The sequence below is a fragment of the Kogia breviceps genome, chromosome 6, assembly GCF_026419965.1.
Source record: "Kogia breviceps isolate mKogBre1 chromosome 6, mKogBre1 haplotype 1, whole genome shotgun sequence".
In the NCBI taxonomy this organism is placed as follows: domain Eukaryota; kingdom Metazoa; phylum Chordata; class Mammalia; order Artiodactyla; family Physeteridae; genus Kogia; species Kogia breviceps.
Genome location: NC_081315.1, coordinates 29254851 through 29281283, shown reverse-complemented (window position 1 = coordinate 29281283; position 26433 = coordinate 29254851). Strand labels below are relative to the sequence as shown.

General features: G+C 36.5%; 1 protein-coding gene across 1 annotated transcript in view; it reads left to right on the top strand.

Annotated features, from left to right (window-relative positions):
• The window catches only part of IQCM (IQ motif containing M), a 363785-nt gene that overhangs the window by 100746 nt on the left and 236606 nt on the right, over positions 1 to 26433 (top strand). Inside the window, exons 8-10 of the mRNA XM_059066097.2 lie at positions 3295 to 3308; positions 3351 to 3369; positions 15664 to 15722. Of these exons, the coding sequence (XP_058922080.1) occupies positions 3295 to 3308; positions 3351 to 3369; positions 15664 to 15722 (92 nt within the window). The remainder of the gene's footprint in view (positions 1 to 3294; positions 3309 to 3350; positions 3370 to 15663; positions 15723 to 26433) is intronic.

Genomic DNA, 26433 nt, shown 5'->3' with positions numbered 1-26433 from the left:
ATAACTCTGGTATTTATCAAAATTCTGAGGTGCAAAAAGTAATATCAATAGTGCTCTTAAAAATGCTAGGATAAAAGCAAATATTGACAGAACTTTGTGTAAGAAGTTAATTTCTATCTAATTAAACATATAGAGTAAAAACTTTTATTCATTAGTCATCAGTAAGGCAAAACTCTCCTCAGTGAGTGGCTAACTCATGACTCTGTTGCAGTGGCTCTGGGATCAGAATGTTCCCTGACGGGAGCTCTGCCATTTGGTGACCCCTAGAATGAGGGTGAGGTGACAAGCAAAGGACGGCCCAAGCATGCATGCTTGCATACTTATTGTGGTGGTGACAGGGTTCAGGGATGGAAGAGCAGAGGGGAAAGAACAGTTGTGGTTGTCTGAATGGGAGAGCAGAGTGCATTTCAGGAAGTGAAAGAAGTTGAGTGTGGCAAAAGTATAGTATTCAAGAGGGCAAGTGGCAAGAAATGAAACAAAATTTAAGCAAGTTCCATCCTCATGAAGTGCCTTCCTTGTAGGAAGACATTAGATCCCTTTATCTTCTTAATCTTGGATGGAAAGAATTTGCCTAACCTTGACACTAGGAAGTAAGGGATTACAAGGAAATAGAACTTGGTTTAATAACTAGTTGCATTATACATTGTTTCGTGTTTCAAAGAATGCACTGTGAGTCCTCTGGGCATTTGGACCTCCCTCCTTTCAAGGAGAACAAGTCCTATATGAGAGAAGAAACCAAGAGTCACTTGTCCTGTTTTTAAACATACTTATAGATTCAGCTCATAAAACAAAAAATTATTAGTTTTGCAGAAACATATTTTTAGAAATGAAAAAAGAAATTTCATATATATAACATTATGCTTCACATTAGCTTAATTTTGACCATGAAATGGGTTGACTAGATTTTAATGAAATTTCTTATCACTCTTCTCTGGAGAATTTTCTTGAGCCATTTTGGGAAGAGAAAACTGTAAGAATCTAGGGGGATGTTCTTCTCGTAACTTGGAAATTTAGATATTTTTGTGTGATTCTTTACCAAATTGTGCTGTCAGAAGACTGTGGGCATTCACTTGATTTTAGTACATAATAAAAAAATAGTAAATTAACTTTTAATATGTAAAATATCTTTGCTCATTGTTTTCTCCTCCATCACACTTTCTTCTCTTTCCTTCCCTCCTCCACACATTTGAGAGATATTATAATCATTTTCATACTCATGATTTTCTCCTCTTGTGGGTTGCATTTGATAAAAAATGTCATCTGATTTGATTTTCTAATATTTTGAAGAATTAACACAAATCATTATGACTATTAAATTTAAAATTTCTAGTTATTCAAATGATTTCCTAAATTTTTAAAAATCATTTTGGGTATCAATGAAATTACATTTTGAAAATTCTGTTCCTACAGAATTAGGCTTGGGTTTAATTTAAGCCTTCTTGAGTTAACTACATGACTACGATTTTTTGACATACTGAAGAGCATTCCAATAGTTTACTCTTATCTGATCTTTTAATTTGTTTGTTTTGGTAGTGTTACAAGTAGTGATGTCTAATGCTATACATTATCTTCACACTTCACATTTTAATTTTGAAATCCATATGTATTTTCCTATGAAGTATAAAATTTTGAATCTTTATGAATAAATGATATATTTATTTTGATATATACATATATGTAAAACTATTTTTTTTAACGTATATAGTTGCAGTTAAAACCCCACATTTTAATAGTTATATTGCCTTGCAGCAGTATTTTCTGAGCCTGATATTTTTATATCATATATTTTATATGGGCCTAGGTATTTTATAATCATCATTTATTTTATTTTTATTAAATCTTTCCTTCTAGATAAAAATTTCTACTGTTGCCTTAGTTAAAGTACTTTTTGGAAAGAATAAATAGGAATTCCATTGCAGAATTCCTTTAGCAATAAATAGGTTAAGATGTATAGTAACCATAAATTGGTCAAGACATATATATTTAAAACTATTCTCACAAAGTTTTAAAAGAAAGCACTCTTGGTGATTGCAAGATTTGGATTGTAATGTTACTTAGGCTTACCAATGTACCATCATTTAAATGGCTCACAATACTATTTACACTAAATAATATTCAAAAGTGGAAGGTTAGGTAAATAAACAGGATAATTTTAAATTTGTATTTTTGGATCAATATATTTTTATAGAGAAAAATCTTGATCTATACTTCTCTTTTATTTTATCATAAAAGACGACTGGATTTTTAGTTTTGTAAGTAACTTCACAATCTTTCTTTACTGTAGAAGCCAAAAGATTCAATCAAATTCTGTCAATCATGTTGCCCCTTTATTCTGAGATGTCCTCATGTGGGAAAGGTATTTGAGGGACACTAGGCCCATGGGCATTAGTAATAGTGCTCATCGTAGTTCTAGTTTTATAATAATCTCCAGTCAACATGCACATTCTTTCTGAGATAAGCCAAAACCTGGATGAAAGAATGAAAAGCTGGATACAAAGAACATTGGAGCAGATATTAGGTTAAGGGAGTGAACAGACTGTGCCTACCCTGGGGAATCCCCCCACCCCCACCCTTCTGGGAAGCTAGGTACGCTTGTTCTCTAGGAAAGGGAACATTAACTAAATTTCTTAAAAAGTAATGAAAGAGAACAAACTGTAAAAAGGCAGCCAAAAAAGGCAAACATCTGTTACTGAACATGTCTCACTTGACTTCCTTTTAATGTTCTTAGGAATAAATTTATGAACTAGGAAAGGTTCAGCACTAATTAGCTTGTTTTCATCAAACAAAATGCACCAGACATGGATGTTGAATATGAATGAAAACTTCAGTAGTAATAATAAGTAGGCATAGAAAGTGCCAGGAGACATAGAAAGTGCCAGGAGACATAAACATCCTGGGTTATGGCCACAGGCTTTGGATAATGCTATGGCTGTTAATATTGCATTGACTTAGATTTGTTGTGATATGCTTTTTTAAATGATCAGAGAAAGATGTCTGAAAAGTCAAGTGTATTCATTAAATAGTAGATGGATTAGGTGCAAAATTTTCTATTCAATTATACTCATTTAGGCTAATGAGATGTTAGAATGAATTGGAATAACAAATACAGAGGTACTCAGAGGCAAAGTTTTTAGTAAGAGCAACAGCAGTGGTGATAGTTGTAGCTTATCATAGGTGTGGAGATCCATGCTTTATTCAAAACTATTGGGACCAGCCATATTTGGGAATCAGAAAATTCCAAACTTTAGAGAGGTAAGAAGACAAGTAGATCTATAATCAAACCTGTAATCAAAGCATGGTAATATTTTGTAGTAAAGCGTAAGAATATTCTCATTAAGTGGGAGATACAGGCTACTATATAGGTCGTTTGTTGGTTGGTTCTGGTCAGGTTTTGCCACCAAAGGTTAGGTGAGTTAAATTCTCCCCTCCATATGTGTTATGAAAAATTTGTTGGTTTTCAAAGCTTTCTGGATTCCTGAGTTACAAATAAGTAATCATAGGCTTATAGTAGTAATAGTGATAGCAAAAATAATAGTAGTGGTGGTCATAGTAGATATAGGTGATGGGGAAGATATGGAGATAAGGACAGACAGACAGACAGACACACACACACACACACACACACAAATATATATATATATATACACACTGTGAAAATAAATAAAGGGAACCTCATTTAAAATGGAACCATGCAGCCTGAGGGGGAACTCTCACGTGTATACCACTCTTTGCACTTGCATAACCAGCAGGAAGAAGGAAGGTAAGAATTGTTTTGACAAGGGAAGACATTAATCACAGGGGTATTTTATCTCCTGCTTTTCAGAAAAAGGAAGGTCCCCCACAACCTCAAGCTCTTGCTCTTCTCCAATGAACTTTTGTTCAAAACAACCCTTCTTAATTTCCTCCTAACACCTACTCAAAGCAAGACCCCTCTCCTTTATTCTTCAGACTTGCCTGTGATTCACCATAGCTTGTCTATCCCAAATTTCAATTCTCTGCTATTCCCGAATAAACCCATTTTGTGGGTAAAATAACTGGCTATTTTATTTTTAAGGTTGAAAACATACACATACACACACACATTATTAGTTCTATAAGGAAAATACCATATCGTATATTCATTGTTCTTGACACTTGATGCAACAAGGCATGTCCTGGAATTAACTGCAGAATGTCCATGTTTATGTGATTCCCAATAGCAGAATCAGGCAGATGTGATTCTATGTCTGTGATAGATGCTACTCCCTGTGATTGTTCTGAATCCCACCTAAAGGAGCACCACTACTTTTACTTTTTCATAGTGCATCATGAATCTCTTTACTGGTTTATTAGTGGCCTTCCTCGCTAAATGTAGGTTCCATAAGGCTGAGGACATTTTAGATCACCAGTGCAATCCCAGTGCCTAGAATGGTTTCTGTCATAAACTAGAGGTTTAGAAAATATTTGTTGAATAAATGAATAATAGGCTTTTTGACATTTCCCCAAGTGGAACACATAAGAGACCCAAGGTTCCAAAGCAGTGAAAAACACAACCATTATAATATTGTTAGGAAGAGGAAAAAGAAAAAAAGGTGATTTAAGGATGTTGCATACATTTTGCTCTAAATTTTTTTTTTTTTTTCTGTATTGACTGAAAGAGTTGTACGATCCTTAATTCTTTCTCCTGAAATAGACTTTTTGGCCCATTCCTCTTCTCTGGAATCCGTGGCCATTCTCATTTTGTCACGCAGTTCTCCTGTTGGATTCTTTTTTTCTTTTTTCTGACCTCTTCCCATAGTCTCATTAGAAGATCCCTTTGAGTCTGCAGACAGTATGGGTTTCACTGGCTGTCTGGAGAGGACCAAACAAATCCATCCCAAGGGCACAAACTCAAAACTCTGAGTTGTAGGAGATCTGGTGATGAAGCCTAGGTTGCAGATGGTGAGATCTGGTTGGTAGTGATCAGGAGGCCACACACACTCCCATTCAGTTGTTGTGTTAGGAGAGTATCAGAGGATGACGATCCTCTCAGCCACACAAGGCTGCTTCAGGGTTCTGCCTGCAGTGATTGATTCCTAATCTGACTCCAGTTGTATCCTTGAACCAGACACATAGGACAACTTTTAAACTCAAATTATTTTAAGTCTTTGTGTTCTTCCTTCTCTGTTCTCCTTATACTGTTACCACATAATTATGACCATCCTGTAAAGCCTTTAACATCTGCTTTTTACCACGTGTTAAAATAATTTTTATAAATATGCTCGTAATACCTATATTTTGAAGGAAACCCAGATGAGCCAAAAATGAGAAAATCAACCATACTTATTATAGCAACAATGCTTATTTTTTTCACTCAAAAATATATTCTGAGCATCTTTTCTTATTAACATATTTTCTTTAATATTAAATAACTCATTTTTGGTTATCTTGGCAATTGACAATGCTTTAATGGAATGCAGTGCATTATATTTGTAGTTAAATGTTGGTGCATATTCTAAATTTCCTTAGGATAAATTTCTTGTAGTGGAGTTGCTGGTATGCTTCCCCCTTTTGCTTTGTTTTTTATTATATATTGTTAATTTGTCCTCCAAAGAGTGTTGGTTTTAGATTTTCACATAGATTTCCACTGCTTCTTATTCCTCAAAAACAAAAGTACACAAAGAAAAAGCAAACCAATAACCAACTAAAATTAGATAATTTTCTGCAGGTTTAGTTAGGCCCTTCCGACCCCGTGGGTCAATAGCATTGTTACCATCCAGGAACTTGTTAAAAATTCAGCTTTCAGGACCCACCCCAAATGTATTGAATCAAAATCTGTATTTGAATAAGATCAGTAGTGATTTATAAGCATATAAAAGTTTGAGAAACACTGTTTTAGACAATTCCCCTTAATATTTTGCGTTTTAAGTGAGCTTTTGATAAGTAGTGACAGTCTATACAATGTAATTTTTTTCCTGACAAATACCTGAAGTACAGATACTCTATGCTGAATTTAGTTACGTGGTAGGATAGGAATGTGGTTTATTGTGAACGTTGACGAGTGAGATTATAACCGATCAAAGATATCAGAAACACATTTTCAAATAATGAAATAGAACTACAGTGAATGTCAAAATTGGCCTGGGAAAATATGCCAGCTATTTTGATAATAGAGCTTTCACCCAAATAAAATAATCTGGACAATTTCAATAAGCTGATAAATCATCCAAGTATATCCTGAGTCTCTAGGAATTAGATGTTAGTGATTTATAAGAACATAAAGTTTGATAAGCACTGTTTTATGTAATTCCTGATAAACATGCTCCAAACAAGGAGAAGTAGTCAAGTTGTAGTTAGGGGGCTGGGGTAGCTTTTGACCCCCCCGCCATGCATCTGATTGGCTGTTCTAAATCCCATTATGATTATGTCCTACTGACTCCCTACAAAATCACTGGAGGTTTTCTAAAAGAAATGAGTGGAAAACAAAATTGCTGAGTGCCAATCAATTAAAAATCTAATGTAAACTCTAATGCTGTCTTTGTTCACTATATTCTGACTATTTCATAGATTAAAAATCTTCTACCTGTATTACCAATTTCACCTTCTAGATAGAGTAGTGTATTGAGTCTGAATCCCAGTCACCTCCTACTTGTGTAATCAAGGTAAAGATATTAAACTTTTCAACTTCCTAAGGAAAAGTGAGAATTAAAGTATCTATTTTGCAGAGTCTTGGTGAACATTGAAGAACATGAACATAAAGCAGATAGTAGATTCTAATTATTAGTTATAACAGTTTATTAGTTCTGGGATGCAGTTCCAGATCTAGCACATAGTATATAAATCTTATTATGATAACCAAACTCACTATTTACAATGGTCTTACAGTTAAATAAATCCCAAACAAATGCACAAATGAAAAGGATTGAATTCAAAAGTTTAAAATTCTATCCAGTTTATAACCGAATTGTTTAATAATAAATTAATTAGCTGGGAGGGCATGTTAAATACAAAGGGGGAAACATATTCAAAATCAAATAAGCGCCTTACATTCATTTGAGTATCAACTTCAATATCAATAGGAACACAAGCACATTAAAATATCCCCAAATTGTAAAACATACACTCATTTCCTCATTTTGTTGTTTTAATTCTAGCTGATAAAAAAATTAATCATAGTATTTATAGATTCATACACTTAAAATTTCAGAATAAGACAACCCATTCCTGGCAGCAGCTGTTCCATTGCTTGGCATTCTTGAATTTTGAAGTTTCCAAGAACACACATAAACCACAGGAGAGATTTGGAGCCATGTAACCTCCTAGTAAATTTTGATATATTGAATACTTGGGAAACCCATAGATTCCCAAGATCTTTTCATTCTTTTCTTTCTCGGGGAACAGACACTCACCTTAAACTCAAGGAATTTTTCTACCACACTATTTTTAAAATTTGTATTGTTTTATGTATCAGTCATACAAAACAGTGTATTATTCATATACGTTATCTATTTATAGCTCTTTATCTTAAAGAATAACACTAAAACAAATACCTATAAAACTTAGGGAACAGAACTCAATGTGTCTTTTCTTTCCCTTCATATCGTGAAGAAGCCAGTCTCCTTAATTTTATGTTAATTGTTCCCTTGCTTTTCTTTATAATTTAGCACATCTACACACATCTCTATTTCGTATTTTGCTTACTTTTACTTGTTTTTCACTTTATGTGTGTGGAATTATAATGTCTTCTCTCTCTCTTTGCCCAGAAATGTATTTTTTTTTTAATTAATTTATTTTTTAATTTATTTTTTGCTGAGTTGGGTCTTTGTTGCTGCATGAGGGCTTTCTCTAGTTGTGGTGAGTGGGGGCTACCCTTCGTTATGGTGCATGGGCTTCTCATTGCTGGCGGAGCATGGGCTCTAGGCACGTGGCTTCAGTAGCTGTGGCGCGCGGGCTCTAGAGCTGCAGGCTCAGTAGTTGTGGTTCACAGGCTTAGTTGCTCCGCGGCATGTGGGATCTTCCCGGACCAGGGCTCGAACCCGTGTGCCCTGCCTTGGCAGGTGGATTCTTAAGCACTGCGCCACCAGGGAAGTCCCAGCAATGTATTTTTGAGAGCCATCAGTCTTCATAAATGTTGATCTGTGGCCCCGTGTTTCATTCATTTTCATGGATGCACAACATCCCATTGAATGAATACACTACAATTTAATTATCCTTTTTATTGCTGAGAGGTATTTGCCTTTTTAAAAAGTTATGTCCTATTATCAACAATTCTGCTACATTCTTTTACAAGTGTTAGGTGCAAGAGTGTCTCTAGGGTAAGAATTCCCAGCATCAATATGAACCTGCATCCTGTTGCATCGAGAATGGGTTATATAGATGCCAGAATATTGATCCCTTTAGCCTGGGAGGCAGGTGGACAGGGCCTGGGCAGTAGGAACTCCATAACTGATTATTAACTGCCTGAATAATTGATTGCCTGTAGCCACAAGCAGCCTGGAGTAGACTGGCTGTGCTGGCCAGTGGGCATATGTTCAGTGTTACCAGGCAATATAGAGAACAGTTTTCCACTCCTAGAAACAGTTGATGAGAGTCTGCATTGATGAGAGTCTCATATGCTTGGTAACACTTAATATGTCAAAATTTTAACCTTTTCCAATTTGCAAGATATGAAATATTTCTTTGTGATTTTAATTTGCATTTCCCTAATGACAAATCAGGCTGAGAATTTTTTTTGACATATTTCTAGGCCACCATTATTTCATTTTTGTGAACATCATGCAGTTGTATTTTCAAAAATGTATTTAGATGCATTTATACCCCTTCTGTTCTGTGCTATTTGTTCTTTCTATTTTGTCCTTTTTTTCTCTTTTGTTCCTTTGTCTTTTTTGGAAATTGATTGATATATTTTCCCCTCTTGTTCCAGTTTAACTAGTACTAGTTTTCCTTGTACTAGTTTTGTACTAGTACATTGTACAAACTAGCATTGTACGAGTTTTCCTTGTACTCGTTTGACCTTTATGTTCTTTTTTTACCTTTTCTATGGATTTTAATACATACTTTTAACTTAAAGTATATTTATCCTTATCCCACCTCATACAAAAATATTAGATTACCTTAACTACCAGAGTTTAATTCTCTCTTATTATTTTCACTATTTTTAACTTCACAAATTAGAAACCTTAATTTTGTTTTTTACTTCCTTGTCTGTTTAGGTTTACCTACATGCTTACCAATTTTTTTTTTTACCTGCCCTTATATCTAGCATCACAGGCTATAAGATGATTTTCCTTCTTGAATTAACATCCTTTAGAAGTACCTTTAGTAAGGGTCAAATGGCAGAAAACTTCTGTTTATATTTATTTTTTCCTCCTCAATAATACATTCTCAGAATCTTGAAGTTATCTTTCCCCTGTCTTCTGGCTGCCACTGTTGCTGTTGAAAAATCAGATGTTTGTCCAGTTGTCTTTCCTTTGTGAATAATCTCTCTTCTCTACTTCTAAGGACTTCTTTTCATTGTTCTGCTGTTTTATTATGAGTTGTGTAAGTGTGGTTTTCTTTCTATTTATTCTGCTTGGTTTCTGTTTGGCTTCCTAACTATGAAAGTCAGTGTCTTTCAGCATTCTGGAAAAAAATCTCTGTCACTATCTCTTTAAATGCTTTTCTTCTTCCATTTTTTTCTTTATAAGCTCTGATTAAAACTTTTTATAAAACTCTCCTTACACATACGTTGTCTTCCATTTAATTGTCACTCTGTCTTATTTTCCACTTTGTCACATTTGCCATCTCTTTGTCTCTTATTGCTATATCCTGGGTCTTATTTTCTCTCCTGATTCCTCTTTTATGTGTATTCTTTTTGTGTGTCCATTCTTTTTTTTTTTTTTTTTTGCTACTCATTGAGTTTCCAATTATTCTAGTTATTAGATTTTTCATTTTTAGAATGTCTAGTTGTTATTTTTCAAATCAACTTGGTCAGCTTTGAAAATTTTTGGTTACTTTAATATATTTCTCTAAACATATAGAAACGGAAGCTCATTCTTATTTTATATTCTGTATACCTTAGTTTCAGCACTGGAGTCTTTGAGTTTCTGAATGTGTAGTTTGTTGTTTCTTCTGATACTTTGATTGCTTATTTTCTTATGTTTGATGGTTTTCTGACTGTGAGCTCAGTTTTCTTGGTATTTTATTGTGAGAATTCTTTGAAACCTGAATTTAAACTGCATTCTTCTAAAAATGATTGATATTAGCTTTTACCGGGTATTCTTTTAGTGCACTACCAACCTGGGACCACTTTATTCTTAATTTTTTGCTTTTCTTTGGCAGGGGGTGTTTAGGGAATTGCCTATAATGTGAAGTCAGGCCCCAAATCCTTATGAATGAAGTCTTATCCTGAAAAATTCCTAGGAGTGACTTTTTCTGCTCTCCACCCAGAGGCAAGGCCATGACAGACAAGTGGTCTCATGGTATCTCTTTCTCTTTCTGTTTCTACTTCTTTCTTTCTCTCCCCAGGGGAATTTAAAATCCTGGTTTATATTCTAAGGATATTGCACTTCCAGTACTTAGGTTTTATGAGAGGTGTCCTCAGCTCTGATATTCCTTCATGCTCTGGGTTCCAGTGTTTGTCTCCCAACTGCAGGGCACAGGGCTCATTAAAACCCAGGTTCTAGGTTGTCTAAAATTTCCATGCCATCCCCAAGGCTAAGACAGGCTCCAGAACTCATACAACAGTAAATTCAACATTCTTGGGGTTTTCTACAGAAAAAGAATTCTATTACTTTCCCTTCATTTCAGCTATGCATTTAAAATATATTTGATTTTTCTTTTTAGAATATGTGGTAGTATTATGCTGTGATTTGTTGCTATGAACTTGCTACTGGAAACAACAGCCCTGTTATATCTTTTACAAATAGGTTCCAACCCTCAGAGGGACTGATACTGGGATGTAAACTTCTCTATCCAGCTCCCTCTTTCTCATCAGTCTTTGTATTGCCTCCTATGTGATCCTTAAATTGCTAAATATCAAAGAATTTTGATTTCCCTTGGAGGTTAAAGAAATTTTATCTAGTGACTGGTAAAGGAAAAACCTATGTTTTGTTGGGCCACCTCCCTCAGTCTTTCCTAATTTGAAAGTTGAGTGGCTTTTTGAGGCCATGGCTATTACAGAGTGACCAGCATTACCTATGGTATTCCCTCCGCTTCTCTTAAGAAATGTAAAAGAAATACCACACTTGAGAACACCTTCACAATGGGGCTTCTGTGGCTCCACAAGAAGATTTTGAGAAACTATGGGTTTCTGAAGGGCCTATCACAACTTCCTGGGTGTGGCTCTATGGCTGGAAAACCCTTCTGTGGTTTGTATGTGTTCTTAGAAGCTCTGAAATACAACAATGTAAAGATAATGACTTGTGAAAAATTCCCAAATGATGTGTTTGGTGCCTTCTGGTTCTGCATGTGTGCAAGTTACTAACAGTTTTCTCTTTTTTTGCGGTACGCGGGCCTCTCACTGTTGTGGCCTCTCCCGTTGCGGAGCACAGGCTCTGGACGTGCAGGCTCAGCGGCCATGGCTCACGGGCCCAGCCGCTCTGCGGCATGTGGGATCCTCCCGAACTGGGGCACAAACCTGCGCCCCCCGCATCGGCAGGTGGACTCCCAACCACTGCGCCACCAGGGAAGCGCTGACAGTTTTCTTTTTAAAACATTTCTTATACAAGAAGCAGCAGCAGTACAAGGAATGCAACTCACTGCTACTTCACAGAATGTGCTGGTGATATGACTGACTTCTGCTGGAGAAACACAAGTTTCAAGCCTGGCAGAAAAAGCTTTTCAGTTTATTTCACGTTTTAATGTGTAATTTAAAATTTTATATGTATATGTTATCAGTGATTTTCTCTTCATAGTTATCTATTTTTAAAGAAACCTTTCATTTACCTTGAATGGTGTGTTTACATATGCTTCTGGTAGGGTCACAAAGTTGCTTAAAACTATGAAAATTTCTTGCTACTTAGAAAAATCCCCTTTAACCGCATTTTAGGGTAAGTATTGGAGGTGTAATGTGCCAATTTTAGATTACCTTGTTCTTGCAAACATATTGCAGAATTTTACACTAATAGTAGTAATATAGAAGTATGGCTAGCATTATGAGGTGAAATGAAAGGCTTTCTTCCATATTTCATCTCTGGTTAATCAATGCAAGAATTTAATCAAACTGTGAGAGAAATTAGCAGCATTGTCAAAAGGAAAAAATAAATTCCAGGTGAGATTTGGAAAGAAGAGGGAATTGGTGGATTAGGTAGCTGCTTCTAAAAAGAAGCTTGAGATGTAATATTATGTGAATTATCAGAAGTTGGTGCCAGTTAAGTTGTGGGATTTGAGAAAATATGTGGGGGAAAGGAGTCTGAAAAAGGTTTGAAATAAATTCACACAGATTGTTAAAAAAATTGTAAAATTTTGACATGAGTAATAAGTGACTTACATCGTTATCCAAGTATTTAGAATGTGTCGCTTCAAATGCATTGTCATGGAGAGACTAGGATCTTGAAGAAGTCTAGAGAAGCAGCTGGCAGCTGTGGAAAGAAGAAACATTTTGAGAGAGAATGGAATTGAAACATCAAGGCAGAATGGACTTGAGATTTTAATGTATAAGTATGGAGAAAACTAAGACTTAGAAAAAAACCCCCAGAACCCCTTAAAGAAAAGGACTGCTATTGACTTTGCAAAAAGGTGACCAAACTCCCCACTGCCACCAGTTTCTAATTATGGTAGGTAGGAAGAAAAAGACACAACAGAGGTAACTGGAAAAAAATCAGAGAACATTTTATCAAGAAAAATCCTCAAGAATGTTTGTCTGAGACTGTTTTGCTTAGTGGCCTTGATATTTGACACCTTTCATGATGGAGAATATGCCAATCTCAGTTAGTCTGGCCAAGAAGGAAGCAGTTAAAAAAATTTAGTTGGCAAGTGTAAATAGTAGTATCACATAAGGACAGTGTGTTCCAAGCCAAGCACTTTGTTGTGTGCAAAAATATGGACTGCATAGGTTAAAAAAAAATTTTTGTAGCCATGAGTATTTTTTCTAGCCATGAATATGTGTCATGGAACATCTTGAGAGCAATATTTAAAATATAGGTGCTTCTTCATGTTTTATTATCACCTACATGTTGCACATAAGTTTCAAAAAGTACAGTATTATTTTTGAGGGTGAATGCTTTAAAAAAGAAAACATGATCAGGGAATTCTAAAAGTAACAAATAGTTGAGAGATGATGCAAATTAATTCTCAAGGTTATTCTTGCATTCTAACATAACGGTAGAAGAAAAGTTAGTCTTCAATCTTAAAAAATGAATGGCATGAAATACAAGTTTACATGTACAAGTCAGACTGCATCGAGAGAGCACTCACTATGGGACAGAGTGAAGCTTGTATTTAAAACAATCACTCTGTGTCTTAAAACTGACTATTTTTGCAATACAAATACAAATTTCTTCCACATTTCATCTTTACACTTACTCTTTATATATCCTTTATATATCCTTACTCTTTATATATATATAGAAGAGACTTTGGCTTCAGTTGCCAAATAGTGGTTAAATACATATTTGCAACTTTATGTTTTTAAATTTATTTATTTATTTACTTTTGGCTGCATTGGGTCTTCATTGCTGTGCGTGGACTTTCTCTACTTGTCGCGAGGGAGGCTGCTCTTGGTTGTTGCAGTGCATGGGCTTCTCATTGTGGTGGCTTCTCTTGTTGCGGAGCATGGGCTCTAGGCTTGCAGGCTTCAGTAGTTGTGGCATGAGGGCTCTAGATCGCAGGCTCTGTAGTTATGGCACACGGGCTTAGTTGCTCTGCGGCATGTGGGATCTTCCTGGACCAAGGAGTGAACCCATGTCCCCTGCATTGGTAGGCAGATTCTTTTTTTAAAAAATTAAGTTATTTTATTTTTGGCTGTGTTGGGTCTTCATTTCTGCACATGGGCCTTCTCTAGTTGCGGTGAGCAGGGGCTACTCTTCGTTGTATCACGTGAGCCTCTCATTGCGGTGGCTTCTCTAGTTGCAGAGCACGGGCTGTTGGCATGAGGGCTTCAGTAGTTGTGGCTCACGGGCTCCAGAGCACAGGCTCAGTAGTTGTGGTACATGGGCTTAGTTGCTCCGCGGCATGTGGGATCTTCCCGGACCAGGGCTCGAACTTGTGTCCCCTGCATTGGCAGGCGGATTCTTAACCACTACACCACAAGGGAAGCCCTGGTAGGCAGATTCTTAACCACTGTGCCACCAGGGAAGTCCCTATTTGCAACTTTAAAGCAAAAGTAAAATAAGCATTTTCGTTGTGGTACGAGGAGCACATCAATAGCCAAGGCACTTTCTGGCACCGACTTCTTACAGAGCCTGAGAGGGAAGACAACACCAGCAATCCAAAATCCGTTAACCTTTACGCATTGTCAAGATTACCTCAAATTCCTCTTATCCGAGGCCATTTTTTCAAAATCTATGTTGGGCAAAATAATTGTCATAGCAGATTATAAAATGGATATGCAATGCCTCTAGGTATCAGTTTAACCTTTGGATCACACCAAATGACCAGAAAGGGAATGACCCAGTTATTTTGAGATCTTGGAGAATCATCTTCCTAAGTTGTTCTTTCAACTGTTGACTGACATTGAAGGACTGTGTAAAAGATCCATAGTAAACTCTCAAATGTCATTGTTGAAGAGATGCTGTTGAAACTGACCATTGCACTATCCCAGGCTTCTTTTGAAGGACTCATGGAAGAAATTTTTCACAGAAAATAAGTTTACTTCTCTTATAGACATTGTGAATGTTAGAAGTACTGTGTTTTCTTTGTTACTTTGTGTTTTAGTTTGCCAGGCCTGCCATAATACAGTAGTATAGACTGGGTGGCTGACACAATGGAAATTAATTTTCTCACAGTTCTAGGGCAAAGTTGGTTTTTCCTGAGGCTTCTCTCCTTGGCTTATAGATGGCTGCTTCTTGCTGTGTCCTCACATGGCCTTTTCTCTGTGCACACTTGCCCCTGGTATCTCTTCCTCTTCTCATAAGGTCACCAGTCCTATTGAATTAGAGCCTCACCCTTATGACGTCGTTTAACCTTAATTACCTCTTGAAAGGCTTTATCTCCAAATATAGTCACATTTGGGGATTAGGGCTTCAACATATGACTTTTATGGGAACACAGTTCAGTCCGTAACACTTTGATAGCTGGGAATTCAAGAGGCAAATCTGTGTAACACAGTAAGCAGTATCAGAAAACACTTGACATTATTTTTCTATCCGTATTTTCCCTTTAACTTGATATTCTTTTTTTTCTTTTTTCATACATACTATATTTTTTGTAAGCAACCTTAAAACTTTTTATAAGACAGAAGGCAAATAAGTAATTAAATAAATAAATTCTTATCTGTAGTAGATTTTTATGGATATTTGCTCACTGAAATGATCAGAAGGAATTGTGTTCCTGGGGGCCAAAAGATGCCAGAGGAGGTTCTGTGATCATACTCCTCCGAGTATACTTACTTATTTATATAAGTGTTTAGGTTTATAATATATACTTATATCAATGTTTAGGCTTATACATTATAATGGATCAGTTGTTTCTCCCTTTGATAATGTAATAGAACATCAATGGAATTAAAATTTTATAGACAGTGAGTTGTTTTCCTAATTGTGTCAATTCTCCTTTCTCTTATTCTAGAAAAGTTTTATCAAAAAAGAAAAACAGTCTGTCAAGCCAGAATCAAAGCCACAACCCAGGTATATCTTTTATATGGTAGCAGAAAAGTTTAAATTAATATGCTTGCTTTTGATTATATGCTGACTTAAGTATCTGGTTTAAAGAAATATAGGTTGTTGAAAGCTCAAGTTTTCAACATATCTTTTTCAAAGTTCTTATTTAATTTGACTAAGGCAAGGATAAAAAGTTCTTATTTTTTTGAGAGTATTAATGCTCATTCAGTAGACCAGGCTGTAGGTTTACTTTGCAGTGGCAAGTAAAAGCTTTCATTGTAAACAGTACTGTATGATGTTTCAGCAGTTTTGTTTATTAGAAACTATGTCCTGCAATTCACTATGGTACAGCATGCCTTTCAGTGACTCTATGAGGCATTCTTAAGATTGCTCTGCTTCTTTGTGTAGCAAATTTGTTGACAAACTTTTGTGAAAAAATAACTGATTTTGTGAGATAGATTCGAGAGTGAGATGGAAAGAAGGGATTATGGAAAATTAACAGTGAAGTTTCTGAAAAGGAAAGGTTTCAGACCTGTGCTTTCTTTTTCACTGGTAATACATTAATTTATTAATTCACCAGATATTATTTTTGTACTGACTCGGTGCAAAGCTCTGTGTCAAGCCATATAGATGCAAGTAGCAAAAGGGTAAACCTTGGAGACTGAAGTTTGTCAGAGCAACCAGTTTGGAAAACTTACCCCCTAGTAAATACAGGTTTATTCAGATATATTATTCAGGCTACCTTCTCTTACTTGACATCCTTCTTTTTTTTTTTTTTTTTTTTGCGGTATGCGGGCCTCTCACTGCTGTGGCCTCTCCCGTTGCGGAGCACAGGCTCCGGACGCGCAGGCCTAGCGGCCATGGCTCACGGGCTTAGTTGCTCTGCGGCATGTGGGATCTTCCCGGACCAGGGCACGAACCCGTGTCCCCTGCATCGGCAGGCGGATTCTCAACCACTGCGCCACCAGGGAAGCCCTTGACATCCTTCTTAATTCCTTCTCTCAATTACTCAAAAGGTGTGGTCCATAATCCCTCATTCACAATTCCAAAATCTGGAAAGCTCCAGAAACTGAAAGTTGATGTCACCTAAGGTGGTGCCAAAACTCTTAGTGTCAAAACCTGACCTGAAGTAATAAGTGATCATGATTACTCATAGTCTACTTTTCCCACTTCATGTGAATATTCATTCTTTGCATACATATTAACATTAATTTTATTAGCTATTTAATATTAATATGTTCAATGATGGGACACTGCCCCAGACTCTACTTAAATATACATAATATATGGTATACATGCTATATTAATTTCCTAGACTTTGAAACAAAATCTGAATTCCCAAATACATCTGACTCTAAGGTTCAAGTATTATGGAATTACACTATATGGTAAATCTTGGCCAAATATGACTGTGAAATAATGCCAAACAATTGTTTAAACCTCCAATAAATAAATATCCAGTTTAAGATTAGATGTTTTCTGAGAGTTAGTCTCATAATAAATTTAGTAGTAGCTAAATTCATTAGTAGTAGCACTCATTCTGTGCTTAGTTTGTACGAGGTACTTTCATATAACTCCCATAACAACACATGATGTATTTTATTATCACCATTTTACTGATGGGTAAACTGAGGTTGAATATTTCACTTAGGGTCAATCAGCTAGTCTGTGATAGAGCTGAATTCAAACGTAGGTCCTTTAATTGCAGTCATTGCTACATACTATAAGCTAAATTATGCCAGAATGATCCCTGGCTAAAATTTCAAGTTCTGTGAGAGCAGGCGTGGTTGATTCTGTTAACATTTCTATCTACAGCTCATGGCACAATCCCAGCAATGTAGTAGATACTCAGAAAATATAACTGAACAAATGAACAATTTCCAGAGGAAAAGGAAAAGCAGATTGTGTCTTGTACTGCTCAGAATTTTCTTTCAGTCTTTCATAGTTTATTCATTTAACAAACATTAAGCACCTGCTGTTTTAGATGCTAAGGACAGGGTGAACAAGAGAGACTCCTTACATTTGTGGAATTTAAAGCCTAGGCAGAGTTCTCAGTGGCTGTTCACCATGGAGGGAGACAGAAATTGGAGTTTAAGTCCTTTCAGATGACAGGACTTAGTAAACACCTCAGTCTCTCCATGGAAATCTTAGAAGGCCAACACCTACGGAGTGGAGATTATACCCCAGGACTAAGGAATTCACCTTAGTACAAGGGATGAAACAAACAGATTCACCCTAACAAAAGCATAAAACTAAGCCTCAACAAGTTCAAGATGATAAACCAGTAACTTAGCTACCACCTAGAATTAAAAAACAATCAACATTCTTTCAAGGACAGTAGCATAATCCACAATCCCTACAATGTACAATGTTTAGTACACAACAAATAAAATGTTAGACATGTTAAGAAATGGGAAAACCTGGATTACATCAAAGAAAAAGATATCCCAAATGTTAGAATTAGCAGACAAGAGCTCGAAAGCAGTTATTATAAGTGTTCAGGAACTTAAAGAAAAAGATGTTCCTAATAACAGAGAATCTCAGTGCATAAATGGAAAATATAAGGACAATAATCAAATGAAAGTTCTGGAACTGAGAAATAACATATCTGATGTGAAAATTTCATTGAATGGTTGAACACCATATTGGAGAAGGCAGTAGAGAAGATTAGTAAACTTGTAGATCTATAGAGACTAATCTGAACAAAACTATTGATTGAGAACAAAATGAACAAAGCCTGATGGGCCTATAAATTAATATCATGTGGCCTATCATATGTGAATTGGAGTCTCAGAAGAAGAGAACTAGAATAAGGCAGAAAAAGTAGTTGAAGAAATAGTAGCTGGGGGCTTCCCTGGTGGCGCAGTGGTTAAGAATCCACCTGCCAGTGCAAGGGGGGATGGGTTTGAGCCCTGGTCTGGGAAGATACCACATGCCATGGAGCAACTAAGCCTGTCCACCACAACTACTGAGCCTGTGCTCTAGAACCCACGAGCCACAACTACTGAGCCCACAGGCCACAACTACTGAAGCCCATGCGCCTAGAGCCCATGCTCTGCCACAAGAGAAGCCACCGCAATGAGAAGCCCGCACACTGCAATGAAGAGTAGCCACCACTCGTCACAGCTAGAGAAAGCCCACGTGCAGCAACGAAGACCCAACGAGCCAAAAATAAATTAATAAAATAAATACATTTAGAAAAAAAAGAAAGAAAGAATAGCTGGAAATTTCCAAATTTAATGAAAAACATCTTTACGCATCCAAGAAGATATCACATCTAAGCAAGATAAACACAAGAAAAAACACGTAGGCATATCATAGGCAAAGAGTTGAGAATTAAAGGCAAAGAAAAACCTTTGAAATAACCAGCTGGGAAAAATACACATTGTACAAAGGGTTACAATTCTGAGAATGATGGACGTCTTCTCACTGGAAATGATGCAGACCAGAAGGCAATGAAATTATATATTTAAAGTGCTAAAAGAAAGAAGATTATCAACTGATAATTCTGTATCTAGTGAAGCTATCTCACAGTATTGAGGTTGAAAAAAGACATTTTCAGCTAAATTAAAGAAATGAGAATATACTGCCAACTGATCTGTTTTTCACAAATGTTAAAGGAAGCTCTTCATGCTGAGAGAAATGACACCTGTTGTATATTTCAATCTACAAGAAGAAATAAAGAACATTGAACATAGAAAATATATGATGAAAATATATGAAAAAGAATATTTTTTCCAGTTATTTTTCAATTGAACATTTTAGACAAAATCATAACATTATTATGGTACTTATAAGTAGGTAGATGCAAAAATATATATGACAATGCTAGCAAAATAATGGACTTATACTTTTGCAAGTTTCTTTCATTTTATGTGTAGTGGTATTAATTCTAAGTAGAGTGTGGTAAGAAAGCAAATTGTAATTCCCAGAGCAACCACTAATACAAAAAGATAAACCTAAAAGATAATACGAAAACTAAAATGGAATATCCAAAACTATTTGGTTATCCCAAAAGAAGACAGGAAAGGGAGAACATATAATGGGTGAATAAAAAACAAATAGTAAAATGGTAGACTTAAACCCAACTGTACCAACATTTATATTTCATATACAGAATAAACATGCAGTTAAAAGTAAGAGCTTGTCAGGATGGATAAAAAAGCAAGAACCAACTCTATGCTGTTTATAAGAGATGAACCTAAAAAGACATTAATTATAAGTAAAAGGTTAGAGAAAAGATACACAATGAAAAAAAGCTAGCAGAAGAGTGCTAGGGTGGCTATACATCAAAGTAGATTTCAAGGGCAATTTCCAGGCATAAAGAGGACACTTCATAATTGTAAAATAATGAATTAATCAGAATTAGATAATAATCCTAAATGTGTATGACTTAATAATAGAGCTTTAACACAAATAAAGCAGAAATTGACAGGATTAAAGAATAAAATGGACAACTGCATAACTATGACTGGAATTTTTTTACATGTCTTTTAGTAATTCATAGGAAAATTAGTAAAAAGAGTAAATGACAACATAGCAGATTTGAACAAACCGTCAACCTCTATAACATGGCACCTACATCACCTCTACTTGAAAACTCCAGGGATTAGTAATTACTCTGTTCAAGTGGAATCCATTTCATTCTAATTAGTGCTCTGACTTTGACAGTTCTCTCTGTGAGGCTCAGCACCTATCCCTCTTGAGCTGGTACCCACTGGTCCTGATTCTGTCTTCTTGAAGCCACTCTAGTTACCAATTCTCTCTTTAGATTCTCTCTTTCTACACACACACACACACACACACACATACACATCTTTATTAGATTTATATATTTATTAGGATGCTAATTCAAATTAGCTTAAGCAAAATGGTAATTAAATCTGTTTGCTCATGTAAGTAGAGATTCCAAGAGTGTAGAGTATGTTGGACATCTGTTCTTTTTATCTGTTTAACATCTTAGGCTCAACTGATTCAACAGGTTCAAGTAATGTCTTTAGGATGTGCTCTCCTTTAATTCATTTTAAATCTCTGCTTGCCCCTGTTTGGCCTTAAAACCTCTTACTACAGACTTTTTCTCCATGTGGTAAGCAAAATGGTTGGCTTCCAGCTGTTTGTAATTGACTTACTTCCTGCTCTTACCAGAAAGAAAGGTCTCTTATTAGACACACACACATAGAGAAATATTCTGGCTGACCTTCCAGCTTAGAATGACATGGTCAGCCCTAGACAAATCCTAGTCATACGAGTGGAGAAGGAGAAGTGCAATTCCACAAGGGAAAGGAGGTGAAAACAGAGGAAAGGAACAGGTGCCCACCATACTCAAAAGTATCCCTCATGAAATGTGATGCTTAGGAAAGAACACAGTATTTCAGATGTAATTTTATGAATACAGTGTAGAGTGGAACCAAACTGTAGATATTCTAGATCAATTCATGAAGCCCATCATATGTCAGCTTTGGGGGTCAGTTTCTTAAGGGCCATACTCACATTGATTTCAATTCTGAAAAATAAAACCCCAAGCAAGCAAATCCTGAGCCTTTGTCAGATATTCTCATGTATCCCTATTGTGTTCTTTTGCTGTCCCTCCTTTCGTTTCTTTCTCTATCCGTTTTTTTCTTCCCTTCATCTATTATATATTGCCAGGTACACAAGGAAGAGTAGTTGCTCTTAGGGAATTCAGAGTATAGAGGGGTGATAGCCCCAGAGAATTAAGTTAGGTGGTAACTGCAGTGATGGAGGAAAGGTACCTAACCATCCTCATGAGTCTTGAGAGGAATTATTTGTACAATCATATATATTAACCAATTGCAGAGCTTTATAAGCAAAGCTGTCACATTTCAACATTGGATTTAGCTCCTTATCACTTTGGCCTGAGATAGTTAGCTCACACGTTACCTTTTCAATAATCCCACACCAGCCATAACACACTATTTAAAATTGCAATTTGCACCCCTGCTAGCACTCCCCAACTTCCTTACTCTGCTTTATTTTCTATCAAAGCATACATTGCCTTCTAAAATACTCAATAATTAACTTGTTTACTGTGATTACTGACCTTCCAGCTGTAAACACAGTAAACAAGTCTAGTTCTCCCACTAGAACATAAGCTTAATGAGAACAGGGAATTTTCTATGTTTTATTTATCAGTGTATCCTCAATGCTAGAAAAGTATCTTACACTAAATGAATGAATGAGTAAATGAATATATATTTGTTCAATGCATGGATTAAAGTTTTGGATCTTTTCTCTTCCTTCTAATGATGTTTTTCCCTTTCAGGAATTTATAACTCCTATCTCAGACTTTCTGCTCCTTCCTGGGTATCTTCACTGGGATATCCCATAATCGTCTCTCATTGAAATAATTATGTTTTCCCTTCCCCATGTCTTCCCTCCTATGTTCCCTATCTTAGCAAGTAATGACACTATGCACCTTACCACCCAAGACTGCCCAGTCAGCCTATATTTCTCTACCTTGTTTACAAAGATTTTATGAGAATCTTGAAATTTGCCCTCCTGAAGTTGAGAAACATCATAAATCATTCCCTGGTATAGTACTATAGTGAAAACAAAACAAAACAGTAATAAAATTAAAACAAAGGAAATGAATTCAGGATGGCATGGCATCCTTTTTGTACACATTCTTGCTCTTGGCACCACTACTACTTTCTTTAGTTCTTCACATACCATCTGATTGATAACTAATACGATCTGATATTAAACAAACACAAGGACACCTGCTTTCATCAAAGAAGCAAGGAAGCACCCCCGCCCCCCAACTCATTTCTAATAGAAACCTCCCTCTGGGCAAACTTGCAGAAAACCAAACTGACTATCTTCTAGCTGTGTTTACATTGACAGGACCAAGAGGGCTTAACTATAAGAAAGTGGTATAAGCTGGCTGAACTTGAAATTGGGACAAAGGTCTCTCTACAACTATTTATCATCTCATTTTAATGCTAAAATTCCTGCCCAAGGGCACCATGTTGGTTCTCTCTGCTTCTGACCCAAACTCCAAAGGAACACAAAAGGGCAGAAAAGAGGTGCAGACCCTGGTCCAGGAAATCACCACCCATTTCCATGAACCTAAATGACAAGACCTCTGCCCCATACCGCCCCTTTCGCCCCTTTTCCTATGAAAATCTCACCCTTGCCTGCACTCAGGGAGAAGGGGCTTTTAGAGCAAGACCTCCTCCTTCTCCATTCCTTGGTCAATGAATAATTTTTCTGTCTGCTGCTATAAAAAGTAATTTTGCCTTATTGATGTGAACAATAACCGGGTATGGAAAGAAGCAGACATTATTGGTAACAATTCCTGTGTGGAATCAGAAGGAAAACATCTGAGAAACAGCAAGCAGAATAATGAGAGGGTGAACACATAAGTTCTCATCTCTGAATCACAGTAATCCTACCCAGAAAAGTAAAATAAGAATGAATGGATGTCTCAAGCAGAGAAAATCAGATTTTCCATTACTTTTTCATGGAAGCACTCATACAGAGGGAGAGTAAGGAGGCAGAAGCATGGGGAGAGGGGGTTACAAAGTCCCATCCCTCTCCAGGTTGTTCCAGAGACTGTCCACATTTCCTGTTTTTCTAGTAGAATTTGACCTGCTTTCTGACCACCACCGAGTGTGCTTGCTTGAGGGTCTCCTCAATTCCTGGAAATGACAGTACCTGAAACAGTTATGTGGTTGGGAATAAAATATTGAGTATAATATCAGAAATTGATTTTAGAATCACCTGAACTGTTGTGGGGATTTATTTCATTACCTAAAGCCTGGTTCTAGGGAAAAGGAATCTGTGGACAGGCACCCATCTTCATTGTCTGCTCTTTTGGAGCAGAGATGAGAGAGATGGATGGCAGGGGGTAGAGCCAGCTCTTCTCCATAACTGACCAAAGTTTGGGTTGAGAGCAAAGGGCTACCTCAAGAGGAATAAATGAATGTTTTGGGAGAAAGACTATACAACTCATTATGTTCCCTATTGCATAGATAAGCTTGTGAAAAATTGACACCTCTGGTCGCTGTGCCACAGAAAAATCAGCTCCCATTACACCTTTGGCATAAACACCCTAGTCATTACAGACATCTTCAGTGGTAATGTTTTTCAGTTCCCTTCAGATTAAAACATTTAGGTACAATAAAAAGGTGATTTAAATGTTTGTTTTAGAGAGAATTCCCTGGAAGTGCATCATGCTTACCTTGCCCATAATGTCAGAATCAATTAAATTTGAACAAAACCTGTGTTTCCTCTCTGCTTTTGTTTTTGTATTGTCTGAAATGATAATTTCAGTTTAATTCATAACAAATAGTGTTCCTCCAAAAAGCTGATATGTGCAGGAAAGAATAATTGCATTTTTTAAACTGAATTTGGAATTTAAAAAGCTCTATCTTGTTTTGAGGAAGAACTGTTAGAGACTTGAAACCAAGCAGCAGTAGCAGCAAAAATAAAACCCATCTTTCTAGATGTATGACATGCTGGGCTGGGAGAATGTCTTCCTAGGAAAATCAGGTATGGGGGCAGGGAGAAGAAATCCTCCCAGCCCATTGTATCATTTGCATTTCTGGATAGGTACTAGTTAGAGCACTTGAGGTTGTAAACTGTTGAAGCCAAGTACCTTCAGAGGCTTTAAATAGAATATCAACCTCACCCTTTAATATGATCTAGTGAAAGAGATTGCCATGGAACTGGGTGCTACCCCAAATAGGAGGGGTCTTGGGTTTTTTGGCTCAGGGCAGGTTAGCATTTTGAGGAATGATCAGAACACAAAAAAAGTGTGGAAAGCACAGAAGAAAACACATCTCATTCACATATTTAAACTATTTAAAATTTTTGCCTTAACTAAACTGGTGTCTATCTTCCACTTCAGGAGGATTGCACCTATTTTTAAAAGTTCCAGGAATCCTGTTTTGATTTTTTTTTAAGTGAATAGGTTTTGCTAGCATGAAGTACTAAACCCTTGGGAAGATTTTAAAATGGAGTACTAAATAATATTGAGACAAGATTTTTCATGGAAATGTGTAACATCCCTGTTCTTAAAAATCTGTTTCACCCATGCTGAATTTAATGCATCGTTTTTAAACTGAACAGACCTCATATGGGACATTAAAGTAGGACACAAACTTGTTTCACTTGTTAGCCAAGTTGCTTTCAGATCCAGCATTCAAAGCATGAGGGCATCACGTGTTTCTACTTCAAGGCTGAAAGTATAGGAAACGAAAGCCCTTGACACAGCTTGGTAGCAGAGGATACAAATCACAGTAAATTGTTTAAATTATAACTAAATTACAAAGCATTTGGACAAAACAGGCATGATAGTCTAATCAGGAAAGTGGTGATATTTACTTCTCGATAATGCAGGTTGGAAGAGGAACTGGGGGTAGGGAGGCATCACAAATCTCTTTTAATGTATTTCCGAACTCGGCAAACTGAACTGATTTTGTCACATATTTGCAGCTTAAAAAGTATTTGGCTTTTACAACAGCCAAAATAAGTGTCCTTTAATCACTTTCAACCTATGAACAGATGGGCAAAGAGTGCTTTTATAAATGGAACGTACAAAATACTTCAATATCAGCCAAAACTAATTAGTAGCAATATCTGAAACAAACTCTAAAACTGATGTAGTGTTTAATATATATTATCGTATAAGCATTAGCAGTTGAAAGGAAATTCCCTGTTCAAATGTTTGCCAAGCTCAGTGTCTAATGTTTAGATATGATTAACTTACTAATTAACTTATTGTATCTTTTCTCACATGCAATCTTGTTTAGTGATTCCTTCTCTCACTGAAAACTATCTGATCTGATACCTTGATCATAGCCTAGATTCATAGGTAGGTAACTTGATTCTACCTCTTGATGGGTGGGGCTATAAAATCACATTGCAAAGATAGGAACATAAGGAAGCATTAATTGGCCATCAGTGCAATCAGTTTACCACAGTGAGTTCCTAATACATTTATATTAATAATATTTTAGTTGTTATATATTTAACTTAAGGAGGAGACTTTTCTTTGATTTCTTTTCATGGTTTGGACTTGGATAAATAGGACAGCTTTCAATGTATTGACTATTTCAATATATTCAATAGTAGTGCTGAATTAAGTAAAACTATGGATCATTGTACTGAGTTCAAAGATCATGGGGATAATCAAGGAAAAGGCATGGCCATGAAGTGGCAATGGCACATAACAAGCTTTATCTGGGCCTCATATGGACAGCCTTGCGTGAGAGGGGAAGTCCCTCACAGCAGAAGACCTTTTAGAGACCATGACATCACCCAGAAGGGGAAGAGGGTAAGGGAACTCCTGGGGGAATGGGAGAGTCAGAGGGGGGCTTACATGTCTATGTGATATCACTCACAGCAAGATGGGGGTGTCTCTGGGTCAGAGAGCTCCAGTGGGCAGCAGTGGCTTACAGTCTTTTATGGCCTCAAGGTTTGTCTTATCTATGGCTAGTAGATGTTGGTTATAGTTTCATGGGACATGCAAAACAGGCAGGCTCTAAATGGCTAAAAAATATGCTTGTTTGGCCATATTTAAAACAGTTGGATGTTTAAGAATATTGAGTTTGGAGTCAGCAGGCTTTTGAGCTAATCCTTGCCTAACATAAGAAGTAAACAACATAGGGGCCAATATACAAGGGCCATTTTTGACTCATTTATGTAACAACTATGCCACACATACCTTGCCATTTCTAGCATTCCTCCTCTTATACAGTGAAGGAAAAAAATCTTT